The 18467-nt window shown below is 37.2% G+C and overlaps 1 protein-coding gene across 8 annotated transcripts in view; it reads right to left on the reverse strand.

The window, feature by feature from the left end:
- Positions 1 to 18467, reverse strand: part of ATRX (ATRX, chromatin remodeler) — a 285940-nt gene that overhangs the window by 41995 nt on the left and 225478 nt on the right. For all 8 annotated transcript variants that reach the window (XM_027534136.1, XM_027534135.1, XM_027534130.1 and 5 more), the window contains one exon: positions 12198 to 12306. In XM_027534136.1, coding sequence (XP_027389937.1) covers positions 12198 to 12306 — 109 coding nt within the window. The remainder of the gene's footprint in view (positions 1 to 12197; positions 12307 to 18467) is intronic.

Genomic DNA, 18467 nt, shown 5'->3' on the forward strand with positions numbered 1-18467 from the left:
GACATGGAACAACAGACTGGTTCCAAATAGGAAAAGGAGTATGTCAAGGCTGTATACTGTCACCCTGCTTATTTAACTTCTATGCAGAGTACATCATGAGAAACGCTGGGCTAGAAGAAGCACAAGCTGGAATCAAGATTGCCCAGAGAAATATCAATAACCTCAGATATGCAGATGACACCAGCCTTATGGCAGAAAGCGAAGAGGAACTAAAGAGCATCTTGATGAAAGTGAAAGAGGAGAGTGAAAAAGTTGGCTTAAAGCTCAACATTCAGAAAACTAAGATTCTGGCATCTGGTCCCATCACTTCATGGGAAATAGATGGGGAAACACTGGAAACAGTGTCAGACTTTATTTTTTGGGGCTCCAAAATCACTGCAGATGGTGATTGCAGCCATGAACTTAAAAGATGCTTACTCCTTGGAAGGAAAGTTATGATCAACCTAGACAGCATATTCAAAAGCAGAGACATTACTTTGCCAACAAAGGTCCGTCTAGTCAAGGCTATGGTTTTTCCATTAGTCACATATGGATGTGAGAGTAGGACTGTGAAGAAAGCTGAGCACTGAAGAATTGATGCTTTTGAACTGTGGTGTTGGAGAAGACTCTTGAGAGTCCCTTGGACTGCAAGGAGATCCAACCAGTCCATTCTGAAGGAGATCAGCCCTGGGATTTCTTTGGAAGGAATGATGCTAAAGCTGAAACTCCAGTACTTTGGCCACCTCATGCCAAGAGTTGACTCATTGGAAAAGACTGATGCTGGGAGGTATTGGGGGCAGGAGGAGAAGGGGACGACAGAGGATGAGATGGCTGGATGGCATCACTGACTCGATGGATGTGAGTCTGGGTGAACTCCGGGAGTTGGTGATGGACAGGGAGGCCTGGCGTGCTGCAATTCATGGGGTCGCAAAGAGTCGGACATGACTGAACGACTGAACTGAACTGAACTGAACTGAGTGTTATGAGCATTAAGTGTATCAAAATGAAGGACACTGCTCAAGGAACTGAGTGTAGGAGGGGTGGTGATATATAATTACAATTGTTGTTCAGTTGTTGTTAAGTAGCTGTCCTGTCTGACTCTATGGGACCCCATTGACTTTGGTCCACCAGGCTCCTCTGTTGATGGAATTTTCTAGGCTAGAAAACTGGAGTGGGTTGCCATTTCTTTCCCCAGGAGATCTTCCCAGACCAGGGATTGAACCCCCATCTCCTACATTGGAAGGCAGATTCTTTACCATTGAGTCACCAGGGAAGCCCTGCAATTGCAATATAATGTAACAAATGTAAACAGAAGTTAGATAGATGCAAGGTATAAGGTAACAGGTGCTGTGCTCAACATGTCAGCAAATTTAGAAAACTCAGCAATGGCCACAGGACTGAAAAAATGTGTTTGCATTCCAATCCCAAAGAAAGGTAGTGCCAAAGAATGTTCAAACTACTGTACATGTGTGCTCATTTCACATGGTAGCAAGGTAATGCTCAAAATCCTTCAAGCTAGGCTTCAGCAGTACCTGAACCAAGAACTTCCAGATGTTCAAGATGGATTTAGAAAAGGCAGAAGAACCAGAGATCAAATTGCCAACAACGGCTGGATCACAGAAAAAGCAAGAGAATTCCAGAAAAACATCTACTTCTGGTTCACTGACTGCACTAAAGCCTTTGATTGTGTGGATCACAACAAACTGTGGAAAATTCTAAAGAGGTGGGAATACTAGACTACCTTACCTGCCTCCTGAGAAACCTGTATGCAGGTCAAGAAGCAACAGTTACAACTGGACATGGAACAATGAATTGGTTCCAAACTGGGAAAGGAGCACGTCAAGGCTGTGTAGTGTCACCTTTATCATTTAACTTATATGCAGAGTACATCAAATGAAATGCTGGGCTAGATTAATTACAAGCTGCAATCAAGATTTCCAGGAGAAATATCAATAACCTCAGGTATGCAGATAATACTACTCTAATGGCAGAAATCAAAGAGGAATTAAAGAGCCTCTTGAGGATAAAAGAGAGTGAAAAAGCTGGCTTGAAACTTAACATTTAAAACACAGAACATGGCATCTGGTCCTATCACTTCTCTGCAAATAGATGGGGAAAAGGTGGAAACAGTGACATATTTTCCTTGAGCTCAAAAATCACAGAAGACAGTCACTGCAGCCATGAAATTAAAAGACGTGTGTTCCTTGGAAGAAAAGCTATGACAAACCTAGACATCACATTAAGAACAGAGATATCACTTTGCTGACAAATTTCTGTATAATCAAAGCTATGGTTTTTCCAGTAGTCATGTATGGATGTGAGTTGCTGTTGTGTTAATTGCTCAATCGTGTCCGACTCTTTGCAACCCCATGGACTGTAGCCCACCAGGCTCCTCTGTCCATGGGATTCTCCAGGCAAGGATATTCGAGTGGGTTGCCATGCCCTTCTCACTGGGATCTTCTTGATCTGGGGACTGAACCCAGGCCTCCTCTATTGCGGGCAGACTTTTTTTGAGCCACCAGGAAAGGGTACAGATGTGAGAGTTGGACCATAAAGTAGGCTGAGTGCCAGAGAATTAATGCTTTTGAATTATGGTACTGGAAAAGACACTTGAGAGTCCCCTTGACAAAAAGGAGATCAAACCAGTAAATTCTAAAGGAATTGAACCCTGAATATTCATTAGAAGGACTGATGCTAAAGCTGAAGCTCAAATACTTTGGCCACATGATGGGAAGAGCCCCTGATGCTGGAAAAGACTGAGGGTGGGAGGAAAAGGAGGCGACAGAGGATGAGTTGGTTGGATGGCATCACTGACTCAATGGACATGAGTTTGTGCAAACTCTGGGAAATAGTGAAGAACAGGGAAGCCTGGCATGCTGCCATCCATGGGGTCATAAGTAGTAAGACATGACTACTGAACAACAACAACAAGGTAACAAAAATAGGATCAACAAGACAGGGCTCCAGGAAGAATGTATTCAAGAAAAAAGTAAACAAAATTGATAGATTACCTGCTATACTGGAACAAAAGAATTTATATTTCTGTAGGGAATTTGGGAATGAATTAGCAATAGTCAAAGAAAACTAAGCAAATGGTAAAAACAAACCATAACTTCAACAAAAATGAACAGATATGGCTTAACTGTGAATATTTACATAGTCACAACTAAGCAAACACTCCAAACTGATTTAGGCAAATACCAAGGAAAAGGGTATTGAGAAAATGAATGTGGAAAAGTATGTATATACCTGTGAGTAAATTGTCACCTTAAATTGTAGAAATGCTATATGTAAATAGAATAAAAGAGTACATAAAATAAGATTTTATGGCTTTACTGATGTTAACCAGAAGAACTGCTAAGAGTTGAAACTGTTATCTGCAGAGTGTGGAGGTCATGAGTAGGAAGAGGTTGGTCAACAGACTAATTTTTATATATGTAAATATATTAATTTGATATAAATAAATAGAAATCTAATTTTAAAAGATCATAGATAACATTTTAAAAATATATAAACAAGTTTAAAGAAAAAAAATTATTCAGTTCTACTCCATAGAAACAACCTCCATTCAAAGCACAGTATACTTCCTATAGGTTTCTTTTTCCAGGTGTATACATTTTTGTCTTATTCAGCCAAGATAATATAGTATCTGCATATACAGTTTATATTATGAGCATTTTCTATAATTTCTTAGTAAACATCAGCCCTGATAGCTGCATAATATTTCACTAGATGACTATACAATTTGTTTACTGTTGACAGTTGAGAAAACCTCTTGAATATAATGAGCTGTCAACAATCTCCACAAAATGCCATTACACACCAAGCCTTACTTCCTACAATTTCATGACAGAAAATTAGTAACTAAAATTCCATACCTATTATAGGTATAGTATTATAAACCAGAATGCAAAGAAGCTCAAAATTTAACTAATAAGAACAAGCTTATAATTAAGAAAAATTCTGGTACAAGATGAATTACAGTACTAGTCATGTTTTGTATCATCTTGGAGCTATCACATGTCTAGGAATATAAACTATAGAAATTACCAGAAATGCAAGAATATATGTTCATCACAGTGTTATTTACAAGGGCATAAGTTTGGGGGAAAAAACGTGTATGACACAGAAGACTAACTTACACTCTGGCTATTCAACATGGTACATTACCATAAAAATCTACAACATAGGGACTTGTCCAGTGGTTAAGACTCCATGCTTCCACTGCAGGGGGTATGGGTTGGATCCCTGGCTGGGGAACTAAAATTCCTGCATGCCATGTGGTGTGGCCCAAAAGAAAGAAAGAAAAAAAAAAAAAAAAAACTACAATATTACATTATGTGGGGGGGAAAAGCAGGATATGGAACTTATTACAGAGAATGAACTGTGCTTTCTTTAATTAGTAGATATACTTAAAAGTTTATTGGCAAATGCTGCTCCAAAATTACTTCAGTTACTTACATCTATTCCACACCAGCTGAAGGATCAAGCATATAGAACAGTATTGACTATGCGGGTTAAAAAAACATACACATAAGACAAGAGAAAACCGAGGAGAGAACTTCAAAACTCTTTGGTAATCTATCCACTAATGAAGAGTTGAATGGGTTAAATAAGCATGTTTATCAAACTGCTATCAATTCCAAGTGCTGAACTACTCTGGAAATACAAAAGATGAAAAAAAAAAATCTGGTAACTGCACTAAAGGAGACAACTAACTACAAAAAATTTAAAAACACATATAAACAATTGTAATACAGTCTAGTTTGCAATAACAGAGGTACTTATTTATATGATAAAGATGTAGTCAGTGACATATTTTGGTTTTTAAAGGCATACAAGTGGGAAGCAAACATGTAATTTTGACCTCAAAAGAAAAATAAAGAAACAGAGATTCAAGTGACTGAACCAGTATCAAGAATTATTTTACAACTATTTAACCTTTAATATTATTCAGTCTGGAATATGTAAGCCCATACTAAATTAAACTTAACCAGGATATTTTTAGATTTTCTTAGTATTAAGGTACACACTAAGACACAATTAAAATATGAACCATATTTGGATGGTATTGCTATAAACCACTTTTGTATGTTTTTGGTTAAAAACCTGCAAGCATTTCTTTTAGGTATATACCTAAGAGTAGAACTGCTGGATCACACGGTGTATATATGGCACTATTAAAGCTGAACAAATAGTTCTCCAAAGTGGTTATTCCAATTTACATTCCTGCCAGGAGAGTATGAGAATTCCAATGTTTCAGATCTTAGATAACTCATGGTATTGTCTTTTAATAAAGTATAACCTTTAAAAAATAGTTACGGTTCATAAGAATTTGCAAAAGTGGTACAAAGAGTTCCTGTGTACTGGTTCATCCAGCTTTTCCAAATGGCAACATCTTACATAGCTACAATATGTTGTCAAAAACAGGAAACTGCCATGGGTACTGGTACAATACTATGAACTCAATCACAGAGTTTATTTGGATTTCACTGGTTTTTATATGTATTTTTATTGCTTGGTGTATAGCTCCATGAAATTTTATCACATATGCAGAATCATATAACCATTACCACAAGCAGGAATCAGAACTGTTCCATCACCACAAAAAACCTCCCATACGTTATCCCTTAGTATTTACACTATCCCCTTAACCCTAATCCCTGGCAACCACTAATGGGCTCTTTATCACTATAATTTTCTCACATCAAGAATACCATATGAATGGAATCATATAATATGTAACTTTTTGAGACTGGCATTTTTCACTCAGCGTAATACCCTCAAGATCCATCCAAGTTGTTGTCTGGATCATTACCAACAGTTCATTTCTTTTTACTGCTGAGCAGTATTTCATTATATGGACATATCACAATTTGTTTATCTAGTCACATGTTAAAGGACATTTGGGGTGTTTCCAGTTTTTGGTTATCACAAATAAAGATGTGTATAGGTTTCTATGTGAAAATTTTCACATAGAAAGTTTTCACTTCTCTGGCATAAATTTCTAAGACTGTGACTGCAAGTAAATATTTGATGGTTTAGTTTTTAAAAAATACCTATTTTTCAGGAAGAGTAGTTGTGCCATTTCATTTTCTCACCAGCATTGCAGGAGAAATCCAGTTTCTCTGCAACCTCACCAGCATTTGGCAGTATTACTATTTTTTTATTTTTAGTTACTTTGATAGATATGAAATGATATCTTGTAATTTTAATTTACATTTCCCTGTTAGCGAGCCATGCTGAACATCTTTTTCTTGTGTTTTTTTCTTTTCTTTTGCCAGATATAGATCCTCTTCAGTGAAGCATAAGTTTAAGTCCTTGACTAATTTTCTAATTGAAAAAACAACTTCTCTTACTGTTACATTTAGAGAATTCTTCACATACTCTACATATGAGTTCTTTGTTAGATATGTAGTTTCAAATATTTCCTCTAAGTTGGTGACTTGTCTTTTCCTCTTCTTCACATAGTCTCTCACAGACAAAAGTTTTTAATTTTGGTTGTTCAATTATTGATTTTTTATTTAATGGCTTATATGCTTTTGGTGTCACAGTTAGGACATCTTTGCTTAATCTTAGTTCCTGAAGACTTTCTTCTATGTTCTCTTACGTATAATTTTTACACTTAGATTTAGGATCCATTTTGACTTGATTTTTGAATGGGGGTTAGGCTTAATTCAAGGTTTGTTTTCATCTTATGAATACCCCATTGTTTCAACACCATTTACTGAAAAGCTTATCCTCCCTTCATTGAAACATTTTTTTGCATCTTTGACAAAAATGTGTTTAACTTGTATTTCTCTGATGATTAATAAAAATGATCACATTTTTCTATGTGTATTGGTCATTTGGATATTATCTTTTGTAAAGTCTTTTCCAGGCTTTTTGCTCATCTAACAATGAGGTTGTCTGGTTTAGTATCCTGATTTCTAAGAATTCTTTACATATTCTGGATAAGAGTCCTTTTTGAATCCTTTTATTGAAAATAGCTTCTCCCAGCTTATGCTTTGCCTTTTCATTTTAGCATGAAATGCCTTCGATGAATAAAAGTTCTTAATTTTAATCATGCTCAATTTATCAATTTTTCCTTTTATGGTCAGTACTTTGTGTGTCCTATTTACAAAAAAATTCTTACTACAAAATCAGGAAAATGTGCTATTGCCAGTTAAAACCTTTATGCTTTAGTTTCAATATTTAAACCTATAAACTACTTGGAATTAATTATCAGGAAAATACAGATCAAGATTATGAAGCCTTGGGACTTCCCTAGCGGTCCAGCAGTTAAGAATCTACCTTGCAATGCAGGGTACGCGAGTTCAATCCCTCATCCGTTAACTAAGATCCCACATGCTGCAGGGCAACTAAACCCGCAAACTAGAACTACTGAGTTTGTGCCATGCAATGAAAGATCCTGCATGACACAAAAAAGATACTGTATGCCACAATTAAGATCTGATGCAGCCAAATAAATAAATACTTTTTAAAAGATTATGAAGTCTTACTACTACTATATATCTATGACAATGGGTTAATAAAAAACTGACATCAAGCTATGATTAGGACAGATAACAAAATGAAACACATACTCTACTAGCTGGAGTATAAATTGGTACAACCATTTGGGAAAAATGTTTTGGGAGTATAAGCTAAAGCTGAATATGCACATACACATTACCTAGCAATCCCACTTCTAGACATACACACAACATAAGCAATCTATATGTTCACTAAAAGATAAAATTCTTGAAAAAGTGTAATTTTTGGACTTCTAATTCTGGAAAGATAAAATAGACATGCTGTTCCCTATTCCTCACCGTGTGCACACACACATGCACGCACACTCAGTTGCTCAGTCGTGTCTAACTTTGCAATCCCTATGGAATGTAGCCTGCCAGGCTCCTCTGTTCATGGGAGTCTTCAAGCAAGAATACTAGAGTGGGTTGCCATTTCCTACTCCAGATCTTCCTAACCCAGGGAACAAACCTGTGTCTCTTGCGTCTCCTGCATTGGCAGGCAGATTCTTCACCACTATACCACCTGGGAAGTCCTATTTCCCACCATAAATACAGCAAAAATGCCTGAATACTCTATATAAAACAAACAAGAAGTTTCTTAAAAGTGAGAAGGAAGCACAGGGGCTTGAGACCTAACACATAATATAGCAGTAACTTCCACAGGCTTTCTTTTTGCCTTGTATATCCCAGACTGAGTGCTAAAGAACTGAGCAATCTGGAAACACCAGTGGGTGCTATCAAAATCTCCACAGAAAGCCTGCTCTCTAGCAAAAGGACCAAACAAGGGCCAGACCAGCAAGACAGAAAACTTTACAACAACAATCATTCGACACCAGTCAAACAGTACAGACAAAATGTGGGGTACCTTCACCCTTGTCACTAAAGGCTGAGAGGGAAGCCCAGACTTCCATCCTCACCTAATTGCAACAAGGCATAGCCAAAATAGTGTCAGATAAGTTTGAGTTAACAAAGTCCTCTCACCAATCCAGCAATGTCAGTGAAGACCATGTAGGGAACTAGGATATCCATTCCCACCAAGTGGTTGTAAGAAAAACCCACTCTCCTGCTACTGGATTAGTATCAGAAGAAATCAGGTGGAGAATTAAGAATTATACCACAACTCAAACAGAAGAACAAAATGGAAATCTCAGAAAATGAAAAATACAGTAACAACAACAACAAAAAACTCAACAGATGAGCTCAACAGTAGAGAAGAGCCAACTCATTGGAAAAGACCCTGATGCTGGGAAAGACTGAAGGCAAAAGGAGAAGGGGGCAACAGAGGATGATATGGTTGGATGGCATCATTGACTCAGAGGATATGAATCTGATCAAACTCTGGGAGACAGTGAAGGATAGAGAAGCCTGGCATGCTGCAGTCCATGGGGGTAGCAAAGGGTTGGACATGACTGAGTGATTGAACCACAACTATAAGATGTAACCATTAGGAGAAACAGGTCACAGTACCTCTCTATCTTTGTAAGTACCTTTGACTCTAAATAGTATAAATAAATAAACATATAAATAAATATAAATAAAATAAATAAGTTTAAAAAAACAGTATCAAGCTAACCAAAGACCCTGAGACTGTTAAAAGTACTTCCTGGCCATACAAGGCATTATGTTACTATTTTAAAGCTTAAAGTGTCTAATGGCTTAACAATAAACAAAATTATATTTATTTTCTGAAAATTAACAAGTCATGAGAAAATAGAAGATGGATAGATAGAAAAACAGACATAATCTTTCACATTTGCAAATTTAATCCAGACAGATTTAGCTACTCAAGAGTAACTCCTGAAATCCATGGGGTGTTTGTGTGTGTGTTATGTATGTGTGTGTGTAAACACACGCACATACATGAAGAATCTGAATAAGAGACACTTTCTGGCAGATGTTTAAGGGGTTTAATTTGCTAGTGAATAAGCCAAGGTGACTGCTCACAACCATATTTCAACATTGTTTCCTTTAGTTCAGTTCAGTTCAGTTGCTCAGTCATGTGTGACTCTTTGCGACCCCATGAATCGCAGCACGCCAGGCCTCCCTGTCCATCACCAACTCCCGGAGTTCACTCAGACTCACGTCCATCGAGTCAGTGATGCCATCCAGCCATTTCATCCTCTGTCGTCCCCTTCTCCTCCTGCCCCCAATCCCTCCCAGCATCAGAGTCTTTTCCAATGAGTCAACTCTTCCCATGAGGTGGCCAAAGTACTGGAGTTTCAGCTTTAGCATCATTCCTTCCAAAGAAATCCCAGGGCTGATCTCCTTCAGAATGGACTGGCTGGATCTCCTTGCAGTCCAAGGGACTCTCAAGAGTCTTCTCCAACACCACAGTTCAAAAGCATCAATTCTTCGGTGCTCAGCTTTCTTCACAGTCCAACTCTCACATCCATACATGACCACAGGAAAAACCATAGCTTTGACTAGACGGACCTTTATTGGCAAAGTAATGTCTCTGCCTTTGAATATGCTATCTAGGTTGGTCATAACTTTCCTTCCAAGGAGTAAGTGTCTTTTAATTTCATGGCTGCAGTCACCATCTGCAGTGATTTTGGAGCCCAGAAAAATAAAGTCTGACACTGTTTCCACTGTTTCCCCATCTATTTCCCATGAAGTGGTGGGACCGGATGCCATGATCTTCGTTTTCTGAATGTTGAGCTTTAAGCCAACTTTTTCACTCTCCACTTTCACTTTCATCACTAGCTATCAAATATAACTCTTACATGACAAATCATACGCTATTATGACATTTACAAATTTGGGAAACTGAACAAGTCAAAGGTTCAGATTAAATTTGACAAGAGTAGGATTACTCAGAATTCTTTCTTCACACTCATGCACAAATGATAACTTTTTAAAACATGGCAAACAGAATACAAAAATGTACTTATCTTTATATAGTTATATAACCATTAAAAAATAACTTTACTGTACTCAATCCCTTTGTAAGCTTTCCAGACTCTACAGATTTTAAATACCTAATAAAAATATATTCTTTCCTATGGTCTAACTGGAATTTCCCTAGTTATAACCCTAGGTGTAGTTCACAACGGGCTTCCCTGGTAGCTCAATGTGCTACCTGCAATGAATCTGCCTGCAATGTAGGAGTGGCAGGTTCAATCCCTGGATTGGAAAGATACCCTGGAGGAGGTCATGGCAACTCACTCTAGTATTCTTGCATGGAGAATCCCATGGACAGAGGAGCCTGGCAAGCTACAGCCCATAGGGTCACAAAGAGTCAGACACGGCTGAAGCAACTTAGCACGCACACACGTAGTTTAGGACTCTGCTAAAATTAAAACATGTTTTACACACAATATACTACCTCTCAAACTTTAGAACATTTACTAAGGCATATCTCAGCCATCTTTTCATTCAACTAATCTCATCAGGCCCTTTGTTGTCCACTTGAAACACTGTTAATCGGCTATGTGTGAGTGTTAGTTGCTCAGTCGTGTCCAACTCTTTGAGATCTCATAAACTATAGCTTACCAGGCTTCTCTGTCCGTGGAATTCTCTAGGCAAGAATACTGGAGTGGGTTGCCATTGCCTTCTCCAGGAGATCTTCCCAAAGCAGGGACTGAACCTGGATCTCCCACACTGCAGGCAGATTCTATACCACATGAGCCACTAGGGAAGCCCTGTTAATTGGCTATACTCCAATACAAAACAAAAAGTTAAGAAAAAGCTAACCCCAACTCTTCATTACTTTCTTAAAGGCAATTTTTTCATACACACACATGTGTGTGTGCAAATATTTATGCGTACATATACACGTAAATTTTTCTCTTACAAATTCAGTTAAAGTATATTAATTGCTAACCGTTAAAAGCAACATCAGTAACACATATATAACACAACTTCTACCTACAGTGGTTTGAAGTATATTATTCAAGTTTCTACAATAAAGAGATCAAGAATACCTTAACTTTAACACCTGTGTCTCCAAAGATGATAAACACATGAAAGATGCTTCTCATCAAATATCATTAGGGAAATGCAAATTAAAACCATGTAAGGTTCCATTACACACCTATTAGAATGGGTAAATTTTTATTTTTAACTATAATACCAAGGAGGTAGAACAACTAGAACTCTCATACACTGCTGGTGGGAATGCAAAACTATACAATTACTTTGGAAAACTGTTTGGCAGTTTCCTACAAAGTTAAACATAAATTTACCATGTAGCCCAGCAACTGCACTCCTAGATTTTAATTTCACTTGGACAAATATCTATGGTCACACAAAACTTACACATGAATCTTTAAAACAGCTTCAATTTTAATTTCAAAACCTGGAAGCAACTCCAAGGTCTCTCAAACAGAAGTGATTAAACAAACCACTCATCCATATAATGAACACATTCAAACAATGAAAACTATGGTAACAAACCTTATACCCACACAATGAAATACTATAATGAAATACAACTCAACAATAAAAAGGAACTAACTATTGACATGCAGTAATGAGGATGAATCTCAAATGCATTTTGCTAAGTGAAAAAAGTAAGATTCAAAAAGCTACGAACTGCATGATCCCATGAGTGAATTTCCTAAAGGATGATGAAAGCATTTTATATCTGGACTTTATCTTGTATTTGTCAAAAATTATAGTAGTAGACAATAAAAGAGTAAATTTTATTATCTGCAGATTTAGAATGATTTTTAAAAAATTATACATTCAGAAAATGCTTCTTACCTCACATTAGTTTCATCATTAAATTCTTCAGCCCACTTTTTCCTTGACTGAGCAGTTGTAGAGCCATCTAAACGGTAATAGTCAATGTTTCTGAGCCACTTCCCTTCACCTGAAAATTCAACAAGAAAAAAGATATATACATATAATCCTAGTAGTAAAAGATTTATCTTTTTTGCTTGCCATTTAAGAGCTATTTATATATACTCTATTTGCAGAGCAAGACAAGAGATAACATTGTATTACTAGTGCAATTTACCAGAGATTTCCTTCTAACACATATTGAATAGCAAAAGTACTCTCAAAACTATTTCACCTACATGTAAATTTCATCCTTGATTAGAATCCTAAAAAACTTTCAAAAGAATATAATTAAGCTGTATGAAAATTCTTTTTAATTAAATCTAAAAATGACAAGGTTTCCCCCTTTGTTATTAACAAGTTGATACTAAACAGATAAAAACCAAAGACACTGAATGCATTTATTCATTCCCTGAACAAATAATGACTGAATACTTATTTATACGCTAAAAAACATTCTATGATCTACTAAGGTGAAATAAATAAAAGCAAAAATAAATCAATGGGACCTAATTACACTTAAAAGCTCTTGCACTGCAAAGGAAACCACTAACAAAATGCAAAGAAAATCCACGGAATGGGAGATAATATTCACAAACGATATGACCAACAAGGAGTTAATATCCAAAATATACAAACAGTTCATACAGCTAAATATCAACAAACAGTACTATCAGAAAATGGGGAGACCTGAACAGATATTTTTTCCAAAGAGGGCATTGTTGTTGTTCAGTCACCCAGTCATGTCCAACTCATTATGACTCCAGGGACTGTAGCATGCCAAGGCCTCCCTGTCCCTCACCATGTCTGGAAGATTGCCCAAGGTCACGTCCTTTGAAACGGTGGTGCCATCCAGCCATCTCATCCTCTGATGCCCTCTTCTTCTGCTCTAAATCTTTCCCAGCATCAGGGACTTTTTCAATGATTCAGCTGTTTGCATCAGTTGACCAAAATACTGGAGCTTCAGCATCAGCATCAATCATTCCAATGAGTATTCAGGGTTGATTTCCTTTAAGATTGACTGGTTTGATCTCCTTGCTGTCCAATGGACTCTCAAGAGTCTTCTCTAGCACCACAATTTGAAGGCATCAATTATTTGGCCCTTTGCCTTCTTCAGAGTTCATGTTTCACAACCTTATGTGACCTCTGGGAAGACCATAGCCTTGATTATACGGGCCTTTGTCAGCAGAGCAATGTCTCTGCTTTTCAACACACTGTCTAGGTTTGTCATAGCTTTCCTGCCAAGAAGCAATCATCTTCTGATTTTACGGCTGCAGTCACCATCTGCAGTGATTTTAGAGCCCAAGAAGACGAAATCTGTCATTGCTTCCACCTTTTCCCTTCTATTTGCCACAAAATAATGGGGCTGATTGCCATCATCTTAGTTTTTTTAATATTTAGTTTTAAATCAGGTTTTTGACTCTCATCCTTCACCCTCATCAACAGGTTCTTTAGTTTCTCTTTGCTTCTACTATTAGAGTGGTATCATGTGTATATCTGAGGTTGTTATTGTTTCTCCTGCCTATCTTGATTCCAGCTTGTGCTTCATCTAGCCTGGCATTCTTCATGATGAGCTCAGTGTATAGGTTAAATAAACAGGGTGACAAACAGACAGCCCTGTCAACACTCCTTTCTCAATCCTGAACCAATCAGTTGTTCCATAGAGGGTTCTAACTGTTGCTTCTTGACCTGCATACAGGTTTCTCAGGAGACAGGTAAGGTGGTCTGGTATTCCCATCTCTTTAAGAGTTTTCCACAGTTTGTAATGACTCACACAGTCAAAGGCTTTAGTGTAGTTGATAAAAGAGAGGTAGATGTTTTTCTGGAATTTCCTTGCTTTCTCTATGATCCAGCAAATGTTGGCAATTTGATGTCTGGTACCTCTGCCTTTTCTAAACCTAGCTTGGACGCCTGGAAGTTCTTGGTTCATGCCTAGCATGCAAGATTTTAAGCATGATCTTACTATCATGGGAGATAAGTGCAACCATATGAGCTGATGGGGACATTAAAAGATGTTTGACATCACTAATTATTCAGTTCAGTTGCTCAGTAATGTCTGATGTTTTGGGACTCCATGGACTACACAGCACACCAGGCTCCCCTGTCCATCACCAACTCCTGGAGCTTGCTCAAACTCATGTCCATCAATTCAGTGATGCCACCCAACCATTTTATCCTCTGTCGTCCCCTTCTCCTGCTGCCCTCAATCTTTCCGAGCATCAGGGTCTTTTCCAATTAGTCAGTTCTTCTCATCAGGTGGCCAAAGTATTGGAGCTTCAGCTTCAGCATCAGTCCTTCCAATGAATATTCAGGACTGATTACCTTTAGGATTGACTGGTTTGATCTCCTTGTAGTCCAAAGGACTCTCAAGAGGCTTCTCCAACACCACAGTTCAAAAGCAACAGATCTTCAGCACTCAGTTTTCTTTATGATCCAACTCTCACATCCATACATGACCACTGGGAAAACCATATAGCTTTGACTAGACAGACCTTTGTAGGCAAAATAATGTCTCTGCTTTTTAATATGCTGTCTAGGTTTGTCATAGCTTTTCTTCAAGGAGCAAGCATCTTTTAATTTAATAATTGACTAATTATTAAAGAAATGCAAATGAAACCATAATATCCTTTCCCACTTGCCAGAATGGCTATCATCAAAAAATCTACAAATAACAAATGTTGGCGAATATGTGGAGAAAAGGAAACCCTTTTACCCTGTTGGTGGGAATGTAAATTGGTTCAGCCACTATGGAAAATAGTATGGAAGTTTCTCAAAAAAACTAAAAATAGAACTACCATAACATCCAGCATGGAGAAGGCAATGGCAACCCACTCCAGTGTTCTTGACTGGAGAATCCCAGGGACAGGGGAGTCTAGTAGGCTGCCGTCTCTGGGGTCACACAGAGTTGGACATGACTGAAACGACTTAGCAGCAGCAGCAGTAACATCCCATAATTCCACTCCTGGGTATATATCCAAAAAGTCTGAAAACACTAATTCAAACACATACATGCACCCCAATGTACACAGGAGTAGTCAAGATATGGGAGTAACTCAAAAGTCCATCAACAGACAAATGATTAAAAATTTGTGGTATACACTCAAACACAGACACATGAATATTACTCAGCAATAAAAAAAAAAGAGTGAGATTCTTCCATTTTCAGCAATATGGATGAACCTAAGAAATAGTCTACTTAGTGAGATAATTCAGATAGAGAAAAGACAGATGCTGTATCACTAACATGTAAAATACAAAAAATTACCCATACAAAGGTATATAACAAAACAGAAACAGACTCAGAGATACAGAAAACAAACTAGTGGTTACCAAGGGGGAGAGGCAGAGGAGAGGGGTAAAAGAGAGGTAAGGGATTAAAAGATACCAACTACTATGTATAAAATAGATTTTTTAAAAAGGGTATATTGTATAACACAGGGAATAACAGTCATTATTTTATAAAACTTTTAGTGGCGTATAATCTGCAAAACTACTGAATCACTATGCTGTATAGAAGTTTAAGTGTTAGTCGCTCAGTTGTTTCTGACTCTTTGTGAACCAATGGGCTGTAGCCTACAAGGCTCCTCTGTCCACGGAATTCTCCAGGCAAGAATACTGGAGTGGGCCACCATTTCCTTCTCCAGGGGATCTTGCCAAACCAGAGACCCAACCTGAAATTAATACAGTGTTATAAACCAACTGTATTTCCATTAAAAAAATTAACACATCCATTCCTTTGAGAATTTAGACTAAAACAAAAGAACAAAGTATGTCTCATCAAGTCAAATTTTATGTTCTAAGGACTGTAATATCCTACAAGATTCAAATATTAAGGATTTCTAGAATAAATGATCTAGCTGTATTAATGATTCCCACAAATAGGATGTGTTTTTTTATTTTTGGCTGCACTGGGTCTTTGTTGCTTTTGTGTGGGCTTTCTATAGTTGCAGCTACACTTCACTGCAGCATGCAGGCTTCTCATTGTGGGGGCTTCTCTTGTTGTGGAGCACAGGTTCAAAGGCATATAGGCTTCAGTAGTTGTGGCACACAGGCTCGGTAGTCACAGCTAGAGGGCTCTAGAGTGCAGGCTCAGTAGTTGTGGTGCATGGGCTTAGTTGCTCCACCACATGTGGAATCTTCCAGGACCAGGAATCAAATCCATGTCCCCTGCATTGGCAGGGAAATCCTTAGTTGTTTAATTTTTAAATAACATTAAAAGTTTAAAAGTCTTAGGATATATCTTAAGGTGTATGCATGCTTAGTCACTCAGTGGTGTCCTATTCCTTGCAACCCCATGGACTGGAGCCTGCCTGGCTCCTGTCCTTGGGATTTTCCAGGCAAGAATACTGGAGTGGGTTGCCACTTCCTCCTCCAGGGGATCTCCCCAATCCACATCTCCTGCATTTGCAGGTGGATTCTTTGACCACTGAGCCAAGTGGGAAGCTCCACATCTTAAGGTATATAAGAATAAATTATTCCTGGGGGAAAATTTTAAATTAACAAATTAATAAAAAAAAATTCCACATGATCATCTCAATAGACACAAAGAAATCACCTAACAATATTCAATACACATTCATGATAAGAAAAACACACTCAAAAAACTGGAAATAGAAGAGAATTTCCTCAACATCATAAATGCTATCTACTAAAAAATATAAATAACATTATACAGAATGGTGAAAGATCAGATGCTTTCCCTCTAAGATTAGGAACAAGAAAAGGATGTCTGGTTATGTCACATTAATTCAACACTGTACTAGAAGTTCTAACGAGGGAAATAGTCAAGAAAAAGAAATAAATGTAATCTATATTGGAAAGGAAGAAGTAAATCATTATTTGCAGATGACATGATCTTGCATAAGGAAAATCCTTTAAAATCCACAAAAAACTACTAGAACTAATAAATGATTTAATATGCAAAACTTACATTTGCAATGAAAATTCAAAACTGAAAATAAGGACACAATTCCACTCATAATATTATCAAAAAGAATAAAATAAATTTAACATAAGAAATGCAAAATGCATACACTGAAAACTATAAAACACTGGTGAAAGAAATTCAAGACTTAAGTAAATGTTAAAACATCCCATGTTCATAGATCAGAAGACTTAATATTGTTAAGAAGGCAATACTTGCTAAAAAGAACTTAAAAGTTCAATGCAATTTCTAACAGAATTCAAGCTGACGTCTTTGTAAACTTTACAAGCTAATTCTAAAATTCATATGGAATTGCAAGGGATCCAGAATAGCCACACACACACACAAAAAAAATGTTGAAGAGAAACAATGTAGGAGGAATCACACTTTCAAAGCTTTCTTTCAAAGCAAATGTAATCAGAACAGTGTGCTACTGGCATGAGGACAGACATATAGATAAATGGAACAAAACTTGGGGAGTCAAAAAATAAATCTGTCTCTTTGGTCAACTAATTTTCAACAAGGGTGCCCAGAAACAATGAATGGAGAAGGAACAGTCTTCTCAGTAAACAGTGTTTGACAACTGGATAGCCACAGCAAAAGACTGAAGTTGGATTTTTAACTTCATAGCATATATAAAAATTAATGCATCAAAATCCTAACCAATTAATGCATCAAAGACCTAACCAAAAGAGCTAAAACTATATAATTTTTTGAAGGAAGCATAGGAGTAAATATTCATGAACTTGGATTTGGCAATGGTTTCTTAAATATGACACTAAAAGCATAAGTAACAAAAGAAAAAAATGTAAATTAGACTTCATAAAAATGAAATACTACCTAGAAAGTGAAAAGACAACCCAAAGAATGAGAGAAAGTATTTACAAAGCATATATCTGAAAATGGCCTCCTAAACAGAATATTTTTAAATTTTTTTTTTTAAAAAAAAGTCTTTCAAATGAGCAAAGGACCCAAATAATAATTTTCCCAAAGAAGAAATACAAATGGCCATGAAACAATGGTCAAAATCATTAGTCACTGCTAAGTCACTTCAGTCGTGTCCGACTCCGTGTGACCCCACAGACGGCAGCCCACCAGGCTCTACCGTCCCTGGGATTCTCCAGGCAAGAACACTGGAGTGGGTTGCCATTTCCTTCTCCTCATTAGTCACTAGAGAAATACAAATCAAAATCACAATGAGATACCATTTCACAGCCACTAGGATGGCTATAATTCAGCAACAGAAAACAAATGTTGATAAAGATGTG

The sequence above is a fragment of the Bos indicus x Bos taurus genome, chromosome X (assembly GCF_003369695.1).
Source record: "Bos indicus x Bos taurus breed Angus x Brahman F1 hybrid chromosome X, Bos_hybrid_MaternalHap_v2.0, whole genome shotgun sequence".
In the NCBI taxonomy this organism is placed as follows: domain Eukaryota; kingdom Metazoa; phylum Chordata; class Mammalia; order Artiodactyla; family Bovidae; genus Bos; species Bos indicus x Bos taurus.